General features: G+C 32.3%; 1 protein-coding gene across 1 annotated transcript; it reads left to right on the top strand.

The window, feature by feature from the left end:
* The first annotated feature begins 7487 nt into the window (after positions 1–7487).
* Positions 7488–15343, top strand: LOC123208372. Its single transcript, XM_044625842.1, has 18 exons — positions 7488–9068; positions 9161–9247; positions 9358–9559; positions 9645–9753; positions 10597–10686; positions 10830–10911; positions 10992–11051; positions 11131–11183; positions 11361–11527; positions 12481–12691; positions 12884–12941; positions 13563–13619; positions 13706–13957; positions 14185–14249; positions 14378–14434; positions 14514–14607; positions 14739–14879; positions 14966–15343. Exons 1-18 carry the CDS (start codon positions 7839–7841, stop codon positions 15068–15070), a joined length of 3120 nt encoding a protein of 1039 aa, XP_044481777.1. The 5' UTR covers positions 7488–7838; the 3' UTR covers positions 15071–15343.
* The last annotated feature ends 224 nt before the right edge of the window (positions 15344–15567 follow it).

The raw sequence follows: 15567 nt of genomic DNA, 5'->3' as shown, positions 1-15567 counted from the left end.
TGTGTTGGGCAAAGGTGTCGTATCAGTGGGGCATGTGTTAAACTTCGCACAAATTATAGGCTGTGACAAGACATAACATAGGACAAGTAATATAAAAGCAAGGCAAAAGATGAAATGAAAATTAAATTTATACAAAGAAAGGAAGAAGTCTAATTAGAATTTATATATATTATAAAGAGGCCAAATAACTATTTAACTGTTACTGTTAAAAACTAACAAAGTAAACCCCAAATAAACTTTGAAAAGGTCACATTACTTCTTGGGTTTTTGTAGCAGTTATTAATGGTTAGAGGCGACGACCACAACGACATTCTCTCTCTCTCCTGACTTTTCTCTTAGTCGTGATCTATTTTTAATTATCATCAATTGTCTTTTCCCATCATCCATTACGCAATAAAAAGACTAAGATCCGAGTTTCTTTATTGTACGACGAAGAGATCTTAATCTCTTTGCCGCATCATCTGTGAGGGGAGAAGATGATTGAAAATGAAGCGCAATTGATAGAGAAACTAGAAGAGAAGGAGGATGTCATGGTCTTTGGTTGTCGACAGTTGCTGTAAAAACTCTAGGGAAAATTTTTTTATTTTTTAAACTCTGAGTAAGAGAAAGTAGGGTAAAATTGTTAGTTTTAAAACCTAGTTGAATAAAATGTAATAAATTTATAATTTTAAAAATATTTTTGTTAAATGATAATTTAATTCATAATATTAACAATGAAATTTAATAAAAATATGGGTATTTAGATTTTTAATAACTATTAGATAAAAAATTATATTTGTATCAAACCTTGGGCGGGGAATGGTTGTTTCACCTTATAAAAACAATAAAGTTGTGATGTGGGCAAGAATGTGGAGCAATGGGAGGTGGTCGCCGCATATACCCTGGAAGATGCGATCTTTTTACAATCCCATAGGCGAAGCCACTTTTATAAGTCCTATCTATCACTTAATCTCTTCCTCCATCATCTCATTTTCTACTTGCGCATTCATGCCTACTATTTATAGCATCGATATTCTTAGTACCTACTAGCAGTGGCGCCACCCCACCAGAACACCAAATACCTTGGCGGCGGGCCGGTTTGGGGCGGTGGTGGAGGTGGCTCAAGATAACGTCACCATCAGATTATGGATTTGTTTTAATGGGAGAAATGGGATTGACTAAGTACTACTCTTGAAGAAGACCGAATTAATCCGGTTTCTCTCTCAGGGCAACTTCAATCCTTTGGCATTTTCATCACTTTCCTTGGATCTCTCTTGAAACGTTTTTCACTATGTCTACAGGACAACTGCAAGCAAGAAAGATTCCATTTCCTCTTTCTTTTCTTTTTTTTTCTTGTTTAATTTGTAATAAAGTTTGCATGTATGAATAAACAGGAGAAGCAGGCAGCTGCCTTATATTTTGATTTGAGTTTCTGATATGTATCATTATCAGAAGTTGGCATGCAGCCTGCAATCCGTAGATCAGGTGTATCGATTATGTTAAATCTTCTCTCCTATATTAAAGCTAGCTCATTATAGCCCCCCCGGTTTGTTTTTTTATCACTTCAACAACTATAGGGAATCGCCCCTCCGTCTATACGCTCACCGTAAGACCAAATTCGACTGGGAGGAGAAGAATGAAAAAATCAAATTAGATTATTACAGTACATGTGCTTAATTTATGTATTAGTGCTACTTAAATGTTTTTGATTTGAAATTTGCAGACAAAGCATGGTGGGTTACAGTTCTTGTTTAGAATCCAAGAATATTCTGCACTCTTACCCATGTGACATGACATTGAATAATATGCCACAACCACAAAAACATATTTTAGAGTATAATAATACAATATACATCATTTTTGTATATAATTTTGTGTATAACTAAAGATATATTATTTTAAAATTAGATATTATTTTATCTTTAATAATAACCTTCTTGTTTTACAATTAGATAAATTACTAAGGAAATACAAATTTGTTTTAGTAATAGTATTTTCAAATAGGTAATGGCTTATTACGAAAGGCTCAAGGCATATTATTGGACAAATCTCAGTGACTATAGATCCTTTCCTTGATGAAATTGAAGAAGAATCCCTACCTAATATTTAAAATATGGTGAGAATTACTAACATTAAGTTGTCACTCTCGGAGTTCAACAAAGACAAATTCTCACTTTTTGTCAATTTTTTTTTGTTTTATCGACTTTGATTATTAAAAAAAAAACATTTAAGTATTTTTATTTATTTTTATGAATATTAATTATAATTTTACAAAAATAAAAATATAGAAATCTTTACTTATAATTGTAAGTTGTTGTAATTTTTTTTCTTTTTCATGTTTATCTCACAACAACTCTTCTTTTTCCATCACTATCTTATCACTATTGTACTTTTTCCACCATACTCTCAGTTATTGTTATTTCTTTGCTGCTTCTATTCCTTCTATTTGTCTTTACTTCATTTGATATGGTATACTTTTCTTCCAATTTCAATTTAAAGTAAGATGATGAGGTAAAAGTCTCTTCCTAACTCAAAATCAATGGGAGGGTCAGACTATAGTACTCAGTTTTAGATGCAAATAGGTTTCTCTTTGGTTATCCCATTTGTTCCATTATTTATTGCTTCTGTTCCGGTGACAAATGATAGGCAAACCTTTCTCATGGCTCTTGCCCCATTCTAAAAAGGGCCATCTTTCATTCCTACAAAGCCTTGGACAAGTAGCTAGTCACCACCATCTTTTTCCTTCCTTTCATCTGTCAAAGTGATTCATATTATTGGAATCGCACAATTCTAGTGCGATTCAATAGAAATCCCATCAAAATAGTGCAATCTTGTCTTAATCTTTTTTTTTTTGTTAAATAATTTTTTATATTAATTAAATATTGAGAAGAGTTTTTTGTTTGATAGAGTGTTGAATGAAGTTTTGTTTACTTAATTGAATGTTCAATTGGGGTTGTTGAAGGTGGTAAGGAGTTGTAGTAGTGTTGTCGATGATTGTAGGGTGTTGTGGTTATATTTTTCATTACTATAAGAGATGGTGGTAGTATTGTCGATGGTGGCAAGGGTAATGATAGTGTTGTTAACAATTCTTTATTGATGGTGGCTTGCATTGACAATGGTGGCTCATACATATTTTTGGGTTGACGATAAAAATTCATAGATTGAAAAAAGAATGAGGATGATAAACAAGTTGTTGGATTCAATTTAGTATCTACTAGTTGACGAGAAAGGTGGGCAAGATGAGTCAAATAATGATTGGTGAATAAATTGTCAATGGTTCGCAAACAATAAAGGATATTTTTATCTTTTCTTTTAAATTATATATTTTCATCTTTTTCTTTAATAAAGATATTTTTATCTTTTCTTTGATTTTATCATAAATAAAATAAATATTTTTACATAATCAAACGAAATGTGAGAATTTGTCCTTTTTTTATTTTAAAGATGACAACTTATTGTTTTGGCATAATTCTTGTGAAAAATAATCATTCTCTATGAAAAGAGAAAAACAAATTGAAATGAGGAGTTTTTCCTTCTTATAAATAAGGAATAAAATCAAACTACGAAATAAGAAAAATTCGAGAGAAATCATGTAAAATCTCTACATCTCTAGATTATCCCAATCAAGATAATCAAATTTCAAATATTTAATAATGTAGTAGTAAACAATTCTTTTTTTTTTTTTAAATTTCCTTTAGCAAAATATTAAGATCAAACTTTTGATTTACCTGACTTAGTAATTGTGAGGTTAGTCACTGGATTTGAGATTTATCATACTTTATATGATTGATTCCAATCTAATATGACGATTCAATTCGAATATAATTTCTCGTTACAAAAAAAAAAAAAATCATCTTTTGGTGTGTGTATTTATATAATTTAAAATTTGTGAACTTTGAACCTGATTATCCTAATTCTTTTAAAAAGGCAATAGTTTAAAATTATTGCTTAAATAGAATAATGTAAACAATTGAGGAATAACAATGTACAAAACACTTAACTCTGTCAGCAAATTTTCCATAAAAAAGTAGTTTAACAGTGATTGTGAAATTCCTTCAAAGGACAAACTAAACCAGATCTAATTTCTTAATCCATTTTCTAGTAGAATGATGCTTTTATAATAAAATTAATTATCTCAATGTAATTTTAATTAATTTCTTAATACGAGAATATTTGCACAATAACAATTGCACATATCAAAAAAAAAAAATCAAATCAAATAAATTTTTAGATGGGTAAAAAATTGCCTAATCTATTGTGAAGCACTTTATACTAGCCAAATACGTATTGTATAGTATCTGTATATCGTACTTATTTATATAATTAATAATTATTTAAATTTTAAAGTGAATAACGGCTAGGAAAAACATGTTAGCCAGATGGCACGACAAAAATCATTCCCGCCACCACGTAAATTACGAATACAACCAATCAACTTCTCCCTAAATTCCACATTTCCAATACAATTTAATAATTTTATTTTATCTGATATACACCCTAGCCAATATATTTTTCTCACGCTCCTTTTTGTAGGGCGTAAACTACACTCTCCTCTTTTATACATATATAGGCCTTATATCACATACATATATAAAATTCTTTTACTATTATACATATATGAGATATTTTAAAATAATTAATGTAAAAAATTCTGATTAAGAAATTACTCTAAGTCATAAAATTAAGCATTTAATTATTAAATATACTTATGTATATGTTATTTTTATGAGTGAAATTTAATTTTTCAATTTTAAAAATAATTTAAATTAATATTTCCTGTAATATAAAAAAAATTAGAAAAAAGAAAAGAACTGTAGCATTGGAGTGTAAACACGCAACAAAAATTAGCGGTGGATAAGTTTCAGTAAAGCAACCGCGCGAATTATTGGACAGCAATACATACCTATTTCTGTTGGTGGGCATTGGCTCAGCCGCGAAATTTCACGACTTTCAAAATTGTTAAGCCGTATTAATATGGCTTTTAGGATTCCGTTGCCCTCTTTATTTTTTATGCCCGAAATTGCCCCTCACAAGTCTTTAATTTACATATAAGGTTTTTCCTTTTTCGGGTACGTACGAACATTGTCTTTATTTTCATATGAGCCCTTGTATTTTGAAAAAATGTTAAAGTATTCACAAAGAATATGAATTTTTGTAAATAAATTACTTAATTCCCATTCCTCAGCCAAATTGGTTATATTGATTTAAGAAACAAAATTTTATATACGTTATGACTAAAACTATTAATAATTGAGAAGGCACTTATTTTGACTACTAATTTTTTAACTTTCTTTTATAACAATGTTTAAGAATTGTCGATTTTATTGAACTTGTGTTTTATATTCTATAGTCTTATTAACATATGAACTATACGAATATCGATACCTCTATGGAGTAGGGATGACAAAGGATTGAGTGAAAATTAAATACTTTAATCTATGTGCTTGTCTTGTTCTCTCTCGTGGGGAAAATTTCTCACCCTTACCATTTTTCATTCTCACAATAAAATTTTTTCACATTTTCCCTTTTATTTCTGTTAGAAAATAATAAAATATTTATTATGTGTTAAATATAACTATAATAATTAAAAAAATTTAAAATAATTCAAAATCTAAGTGTTTGGTTAAATTATCAAGGAGGGGATGCTTAAGGAGGGAATAAATCGAAAACATATTTATCACCATCTTTGTCTCTATTTTTGGTTGTGAGGATTTTAGTCATCCCCGTTTTCGTCTTTTTTTTAGTTTTTATTAGAGAATCTTCTCTCTGTTTAAAGAGAGACGAACCAAAGACTTGATTTCACAAATATAATTATCATTTCTACCATTAAACTATAATTAACAATGCACAACAACTTGGAAAAAACAATACAAAGCCACATCATTGCTTAACCATAAAACTTTTTGACAAATCATAATTAAAATAGTCGCAAATATCATTTTTTTAATTGTAATATTGTTTTTTTTTTAATATAAATTGCATAGTCATGCATTTGGAAGAATATTATAAATATACAAAATACAGATAAATTATCATTAAAGAAAATTATAGTTGTGAAATGTTATAATTTGAAAGGGTCACATCAATGCGACATTGACACTTAAATGTGTAGGTTCACAATTGTATCATAATTTGAAAGACATATTATCTTTTTTCAAAATTCAATTTTACTTTTGTTTAGATAAATTGTAAGGTTATACATAATAATCATCGAGAAGAATATTATGATTAAATATAATCACTATCAACCACAATAAAGTTAAGAAGGAATGCTATGTTTATAAGTCACCATTAAAAAAATTTATAATTGTGAAACATTAGAGTTTGCTTGAACCAATAAATAACTATGAACACCCAAATAAGTTACCAATAAAAAAAATAATTATTAGAGAAGGCAACAAATAAGTTACCAATAAAAAAATAACTATGAAGGTATAATTTGATAAGGATAGGACATGCCACATTTAGTAGAAAACAAAAACCAAGCAAAATCCAAAAACATAAATAATAGAAAACAAGTTTAATATACAAATAAAATACAAATATTTTGTTCAATCTAGCCCAAAGTAGCCTACCCCAAACTCAATCAATTATATAACTTTTGGAAATGAAAAACTATGCGGTTTTTAGAATGAGAAAAACAAAAAAACTCTTTTCAACTATTGAATCTCAACAAATCTCATTACACTTTTTAATAGTTTATTGATATTCTTTCAACATTTTTTTTAATTTAAAATTACCCCAACATAAAAACAAAATAACCTATATAAAAGAGAAAGACCCTCGTAAAACATTTTAAGTAAACAATACGAGGAAAAAAAATATCCTTTACATTTTTATTAAATAAGTAATGAGAGGCACATTCCTAAGAATATTGACACTTAAACACAAGTAAATTTAGAGCCATATCACATTTAAAGACATATTCTCTTTATACTTTAGTTTTCTTTTTAAGATTACTAAGTTATATATGTTAGTTATTTGAAAAAATATTATAATTAAATCGAATTACTGTCTATCGCATTAAAGATAAGAAAAAATACTAAAGATAAATTAATATAAAAAAATCATAATTACAAGATATTACTTTGTAAAGTGCATCAAAGTAATTTTAGCTTCAAAATTTTTTCATATAATTTAAACGAGCTATTTTATACTTATAGAGTAATTTAGAAGAGTTATCTACTCGATTTTCAAAATTTTTTCATTTATTTGAATATAAATTCCTATCCAAACTATTATTATAACATTCTGTCTAAAACAATGAGATATAATGTCAACCCTAATATGCATCTCTTTAACTACACTCTTCTCAAACTCTTGACTCTTCCCAAACATCAATAAGGGTAAAATTGCAATATTTAGAACAATATACCCATAAATAAAAATTCTACAACTCTCATAGAAACAAATAAAAATACCTGAAACTAGATGACCACCACCACCAATAACATAACAAACACTCAAAATAACCCCAATTGTAAATTAAGAGGGGTTATTTTCGTCCATCCATGAAACTGAAAGATGTGTCTATCTCTCTCAATCCCTGTTCTCTTCTCCTTCCAAGAAACAAACCGACTTATAGTTACCCTTCTCTGTCCCCGTTATTTTTTCCCTTTCGTCTCTTGATCAAATCCTGAAACGAAACCCTAATTTTTTCTCCTTTTAATTACTCTCCACAGAAAGATTTGACCCAGACTCTAATATGCAGTTCAAGCCTAACCAAATTAATACCATGAACACCCAATTATATAACCCATAATTGTTTTCTCGATTTCAGTCTTGTTTTGTGTTCAGAATTTGAAACTTACCTACAAGAATAGAGAGGGGAAAAGGATTATAGTGTCGGGTTTCAAGCCATGGCGAACGGTACGGATTCAGAGGATAGATTTGTGGTATTATCAAAGATCCGGACAGGTGTGAAGAGGGAGTTCGAGTTTGCTTGGAAGGTTCAATCGGAGATCTGCGGGCCACTGGGGAGAACCCGGTCCAAGAAGTTGCAGGATAATGTGGATTCGGGCCATCAGTTGGTTTCTCCGCCGCGTAAGAAGTTGAAGACTTATGTATCCAGGAGGAAAAGGAAAGAAGAAGCGAAGGGTGTTGATGTGGTGAAGGATCTTGATAAAGAGACAGAGGTTATGAGTGAAGAAGAGGCGAAAAGTGACGTGGTCGATGCAGTCAAGGTTGAGAGTATTTCTAATGTTGGTGGTGTAATACCTAATCCCAGTTGTGAGGAGGAATTAATGTGTGAAGATGAGATAGAGAGGGAAGAATTATGTAAGAATGATGGTGAAAAAGCTTTTGTTTACGAGAAGGAGGTTTTAGTCAATGTGGAAGAGGGCAAGGGCGAAAATAATCATATAGAAGAGACCAAGGGCCAAAAACATCACGAAGAAGTGGGCAAAGGTGAAAATCATGATGAAGAGGGTAAACATGAAGCCAAAGAGGCGGCAATTGAGGAGCAGAAAAGTAAGGGGTGCGATGAAGTGTTAATGGATGTAGAGGAAGATAAGAGTGAAAAAGCAGTCGAAGAGAAAGAAACTGAGAACGTAGTAGTTGGCGTTGAAGCAGAGAAAAAGGAGACAGGAAATACAGTAGTTAGTGTAGAAGAGGAGAAAAAGAATGGTACTGAAAATGTATCAGATGGTGTCTTAGAGGAGAAAAAGACTGAGACTGATGGGGGATTTGTGGAGGATGGATTGGTAGAAGGGGATTTGAAGGCAAAAGTGTTGAGTAATATGTGCAATGAAGGGTCTGGTAGCTTATGTGAAGCAGGGTCTGGTGCAGCAGAACCTATTGTGGTTGGCGGTAATGAAGATGTTAAGGTATTGAATGGGGTTGGTGAGAGGCCTTTGAGGAGGTTTACCAGATCAATGCTACAGCAGAAGGTGGAGTCAGAGAAGACAGAGAGTGGTATAAAGGATGAAAGCGATCATGGAGCGGCTAGTCCATTGATTACTACTCCAATGAATCAAGACAGTGCAATGAAGTCAAAGAAGGTCACGAGAAAGTTTTATACCAAGTTGAAAGCTTTTCTTGAGTCAGGTATACTTGAAGGAGTGCCTGTAAGATACATTCGTGGCTCCAGGGTATGATTGCCGTACTTATTTAATTAATAATAGTTTTGTGAGGAGTTATATTCTGGTTTCAAATGCTGGATATGGTTTTTTCAATCATTCAGGTAAGAAGTCCTGGTGTTTTGGGGCTTCGAGGAGTGATTAAGGGTTCTGGGATATTGTGTTTCTGTGGTGATTGTAATGGGAATGAAGTGAGTTTTTTTTTTTTTGGCACAATTTGGAATTATTTTTAATTTATTAACGTATGATTTTAGTTGCACTAAGGTGTATGACAATGAATTGAGGCTTCTCTATCTCCTAGGTTGTTACCCCTGGTGTGTTTGAGATGCATGCTGGTAGCACAAATAAGCGCCCACCAGAGTATATTTATCTGGAGAATGGCAAGACACTTCGTGATGTGATGAATGTTTGCAAAGACTCACCATTGGAAACCTTGGAGGAGACTGTCCGTATGGTTATTGGTTCTTCTAGGATTAAGTCTGGTTTTTGTTTGAACTGCAGAGGTTACTTTCACATCTCTTGTTGTTTATTATTGTTCATTTGCATGTATGTTTTACAGGCAACTGCGTGTTATTTAATCAATTGCAGGTTCTATCTCTGAGGTTGGTACAGAGAAGATGCTACTGTTATGTAATTCATGCCTGAAATTGAAGGATCCTGAAGCTGTTGTTGCTGGTTTGACTGAGAGTAGTGATAGGTATGCTTTGTTCTGTGGTATTCGAAATTAGGGTCTTTGCAACAGCTGGGTTAATAGAGTTTTATTTTTCTAGTATTTTTTATTTGTGCCCTGATAGTTAACAAGGGAATTTGCTGATGACAGTAGATATATGAAGCTTGTATTAGAAATGTGATGATGATTTCTGTACTTGGAGTTTTTGTTTATATATGATTATTAGAAAGATAGGTAAATAAAGAACAAATGTTCATACATTTTGCTTATGTAGTAGTAAATCATTTCTTAAATGTTGAACATGTCCTGAAGTTGCTTGTGGTATACATCCCATCTTGCTAGAAATGTACTTTACAAAAATGTTGCAATCCAACATTGATGGGTTATTATTAAGTTTGTGGTGATAACATAAATTTTGCATTGGCATTTTTCTTTCACCAGATACAAAATTCTGTCCAACTTTCCAGTCTTTGAAATGTCATTGCAATTTCAGTACTATATAGAATTCAATAAAACTCTGTGCACATAGTTTTGAGTACATAATTGGGTACACAGATAATATGTTATTATATGATTGAATGATTTTGAATTAAGGATAAATAAACTTGCAATCACAATATAATACGTTATCTGTATATTCATTTGTGTACTCAAGAGTGTGTGCATAGCATTGCTTTATAGAATTTCTATTATATTGTCGGTCTCTGACGCAAAGTTGTATGTTAACTGGCCTCAAATGCTTGCTTATATACATTTAAATTAGGCTTTTCTTCTTTTTTTTTTGTGTTAAAAAAAAAAGATAAAAACTCTTACCCTTCTGTCCATAATTTTTTCCCTCTGAAAATTAGTATATTTCTTTTGTTATGACAGATCTCCAGAACCAAGTTCAGCCCAAAAGTCATCCTACAGTGTGGTGAAGAATAGTAGTTCATCAAGAAGTCAGGGAAGAGTAACTAGGAAGTAAGTTTCCATTGTGCATATAATATATTCTCTTTTTGTTAGTTCTTTGTTTAATCTGGTGACCAAGGTTTAGTATTTTGTTATTGCCCACTCATTGTAACCAGAACTTTAAATTGTGTCTATCTTATGATGTCTTTTGGAAGGGATCTGCGGATGCATAAATTGGTTTTTGAGGAAGGTGGCTTGCTAGATGGAACTGAACTGGCATATTTTGTTCGTGGTCAGGTTGTTATTAGGAATTTATGCTAGAAATAATTTCTATTTTGGGCTGTTTTGTTTCTGACTTGTTTTTTTTTTTTTGGTAGAAATTGCTTGTTGGATACAAAATGGGAGCTGGAATATTTTGTTCTTGCTGCAAATCTGAGGTATTTTCACTTCTTCTGGAGCTGTTCTTTTTCCAAGAATTCTTTGTATGGCTTGATTTTATTTACATCTAATGAGCAGGTGAGCCCCTCACAGTTTGAAGCACATGCTGGTTGGGCTAGTCGTCGTAAACCGTGAGTATTTATTTCAAATGTTCATATCATTGAAATTTTGTAATGAGGAGTTACAAGACTTGCAAACTTATAGTTTTCTTTCACTTGATTTAAATGCAAAGATGTTTGGTGCTTGTCTTTCTTCAAATTTAACTCTCCTTTCCTGATTGTTTTATTTGGTCTCCATTTGTCTGACAGCTTTCAACACATCTACACATCCAATGGAGTTTCTCTCCATGAATATTCTATAAAATTATCCAAAGAACGGAAGTTCTCTACTAAAGAGAATGATGACCTTTGTGGCATTTGTATGGATGGAGGGAATCTATTATGTTGTGATTCATGTCCGAGGGCTTTCCACAAAGGTGAATTTTAAGTTCTATTTTTCAATATTTTGGTTTATCAAGAAACCATATTAAGGTACTATGCATATCGTTATGTAGATGCATACTTTTGTTAATGCATTTCTTAATAGTGACACTGGATAGAGAAAGATAAAGGTAGCTTTTTTTTTTTATTCGTTTTTATTTTATGTAACTGCTAGTTCATTTTTAGGAAGTTAGTTTGTAAAAGAAATTGATTGAGAAAGGACACTGGCTGTTAATGTGTTGATTGTTCATTTTAAGGAACTTAATGCTGATATTTGTCCAGTAAATTATATGCTTTTCCCAAGTAAACTTTTATTCTTTAGGAATTCTTTCAGTTTTGCTTTGTGATTTATGTGAAATTTGTTAGTTGTGTACCTATCTTATGAACCCATGGGTGCCAATTGATTGAGGAAAAACTCATAATTTCCTATCTTTTTTCTACTGATCATCTGTTTTTTAGTACCCTGAACCTTACACTCCATCAATCAAGTGTTGGTCTATGTGCATACTCACATGAAAATCTTTTGACTTGTTTAGACTTATGTGGGTTGGTTCTCTTTGGCCTCTATTTTCATGTACATTTTGATGTGGAAGTGCTTTGAATTTTGCCTCTCGTTACTTGCTAGAGAAATAAAAGTCTATCTGCCATTACAAGTTCATTTTCCCCAAATTTCATTGAAATACTTGGATTTTTTACAATTATTTTCAGATTTATACCTACTTTCATTTAAAATTAATCTCCTCATGTGTAATTCAAAAATAAAATTAATGCGGTGGGGGTTCTAGAGGCACCTCTGGTTTCCTTCAAACACTTTTTGGGTATCACTGCTTGTGGTTTTTTTTAATTTGATTAGCATGCATGTTATATGGATAACTGTTGTGAGATATTTTATCCTATTATCTTTGTTAGTTCATGGCTTGATGCTTGTCCTTATATTGACCAACTTCAGACTGTGTCTCTTTACCTGCAATTCCGAAGGGTGCTTGGTACTGTAGATATTGCCAGAACACATTCCAAAAAGAAAAATTTGTGGAGCATAATGCTAATGCAATAGCTGCTGGAAGGGTCCTAGGAATTGATCCTATAGCACAGATAACCAATCGGTGTATTCGGATCGTTGGAACTCCTGAGACTGAATTAGGTGGATGTGTTTTATGCAGGTCAGTTACTATATTCCTGCAAATTGAAAATTTTCAAACAATGAGCACTTTTTTCTTAACTTTTTGCCTCATTTATTTTTGGGTGTGTTTATTCGTTTACCCTATCCTTCAGTGTTTGTTTTGGCTATTTCTTGCTTACCTTGTGTCTTTCTCTCCCTCTTATCCTTTTCGATATATACTCTACATCTGTAGAGGACGTGATTTTTGCAAGTCAAGATTTGGTCGTCGCACGGTTATACTTTGTGATCAGGTATTGCTTCTTTTTCTTTTTTCCTTTCTTTCTGTCTTTTTTTAGTTAAGTTCAAATGAAACACACTTTCGAAGTTTGGATTTTAAGTGCTTTCCATCAATGACTTGAAAATCAGAGCGGCTGGTTTTGCTGGTCCTACCAAGGTCAAGCCCGGTCCAAGCTTGCCCTAGAACCGGGGTTAAGATTTGGATTGAGGTGAATCGCAGTCTAATCATTGGAACCCTTGTGGTTCATGGTTTGACCAATGGATTATTCCAGTCATTGGCAAGTGTCAGTCTTTGTTTAAGTGGGAAAGAACCAACAAGCCACACCATGTTTGTTTTTTTTTTTAAATATAAGTTATCTTTTGTATTTTACAATGAAAATCTAAAATTTTGCAGTTACTCAGACTTAAACCCAACACCTTAGAAATTGATATGGTGTGTATACCATAAGGTCAAGTTTATTTTTATATTAATGCAATTTCGAATTTTTATTTAATAATTAATTATGTAAAATTATTTTAAAATATTATTTTTAATGTGTGACCATTGGTTGAACTGGATCGGCCCCTCCAATGGGTCAACATCCGGTCCAACTTTGAAAATATTGCTCTGCATATTAATTTTTTTCCTCAATCAGTGTGAGAGAGAATATCATGTTGGCTGTTTAAAGGATCATGGAATGGAAGACCTTCAGGTGCCAAATATTCCTTCTTGAATATGAAGTTTTATTGCTGAAAATTCAAATTTTGTGTAGAAACCTTGACTCTTATTGTTCAACAGGAGTTGCCAAAAGGAAAGTGGCTCTGTTGTGCAGATTGCAAAAGAGTTAACTCTGCTTTGCAGAAGTTGGTTGATCGCGGTGAGGAGAAACTTCCAGACACTTATCTAAATGTCTTAAAAAAGAAGAATCTAGAAAATGCTCTAGATTGTGGGCCTGATTTTGATGTTAGATGGAGGGTTCTTAGAGGGAAGAATATGGATGCTTCTGACGGTACTAGATTGTTGCTTTCCAAGGCAGTTTCTATATTCCATGTGAGTAATTTTTTTGTTATGTTCAGATGATTGCTGACTAAATAACATGAAATTGTCTTTGACAAATTGGGTCATGACGTGGGCATTTTCCTGTGCTGAATAAGGGATAAGAAGTTTTTCATCCATGATTCGAGGAATAGCATTAATGCTAGAACATTGTTTTTTATTGTCTTTGAGATGAGTTTTGATACAACTTCTGATGGATGTATCTTCTTGTTCTTATATAGGATCGATTTGATCCGATCATTGAATCTCAATCTAAACTCGACCTCATCCCATCAATGGTTTATGGGTGAGCTACAAGTTCCTTTTTTTTTATTGTGGTTTTTTTTCCTCCTAGCTAACCTTTTTTCTTACCAGTAACTGTAGCTATCATCTGATATACATATGAATGATTTCATTAATTTATTTATATTGCAGGAGAAGTCATAGGGGACAAGATTACCATGGGATGTATTGTGCGATATTGACAGTAAAGTTAGTGTCACTTTTAAGTAGTTATTACTCTTAGTTTATAGAATTTTATTTATTCTGATTACCATTGGTTAATATGCAGCCAAGTTGTTGTTTCGGCTGGAATCTTCAGGATTTTTGGGCAGGAACTGGCGGAGCTACCTCTGGTTGCAACTAGTACAGAATGTCAAGGCCAGGTGATTACACAATATGCTGCATGGTGGACGTGCTCAATTTTTTAAATCTCTACCTAGTGATCTGTCAAACTAAAGTAGTTTTTGTGGTGACTGATAGACTATCTTAACCTATTTTATTTCTTTTTGTGTAGGGTTATTTCCAGTGTCTTTTCTCTTGTTTTGAGAAGCTACTTGGCTTCTTAAACGTGAAGACTCTCGTACTTCCATCAGCCATTGAAGCGCAAACTATCTGGACTAATAAGTTTGGTTTCAACGAGATGAGCCAAGACGAGGTGTGTGCATTTTCCTTTAAGTTGTCAAGTAGGAATAAATTTAGAATCAAGAGTAATGTGGTTATTCTTCCTATCTGCTCTTGCAGCAAAACAAGTACAGAAATGACTATCCTTTGATGATCTTCCAAGGAACATCAATGCTCAAGAAGCCGGTCCCAAAGTGTCGAATTTTTAGCAAATCAGTTAGTTGAAAGTGAGAATGAATTTTTTGTGAAGAATGAGAAATGATGTTATTTTTGTCGATCGGTTTTCCTAGAAAATGTACAGGAGTCCATTGTTTTTCCATGTACAGTAAATGGTGGTAAAGTTTGTTTAATATTTATTTACTTGCAGAGTTATGGGGTAGTTGATATGGATTGGAAGGGGTGTTTGCCCAATTTTGAAATCTGTGTATTGGTCCATCTAATCTCACCTTGAACTATCAATGAGTTTAAATAGAAGAGAAGCATTTTTGTCTCTTTATATTTCTCAGAGCTGATTGATTGAGCAAATTAATATTTCTTTATACGATCGAGTGAATTACAGTTTTTCACCCAAGCTTTGCTGATGGAAGTCAAGCCCGGACGATTCTATCATTCTCTTAACTAAAGTTTTTGTCATTAATCCACCATTGATGTGTAAGAGATCGCTGAAACTGTCCTGTAGCTGGGTTTGATTTCTATTGTATGTATGCTCTAGAAGTACTTCT

The sequence above is a fragment of the Mangifera indica genome, chromosome 2, assembly GCF_011075055.1.
Source record: "Mangifera indica cultivar Alphonso chromosome 2, CATAS_Mindica_2.1, whole genome shotgun sequence".
Classification (NCBI taxonomy): Eukaryota; Viridiplantae; Streptophyta; class Magnoliopsida; order Sapindales; family Anacardiaceae; genus Mangifera; species Mangifera indica.
This window is presented reverse-complemented; position numbering and strand designations above follow the sequence as displayed.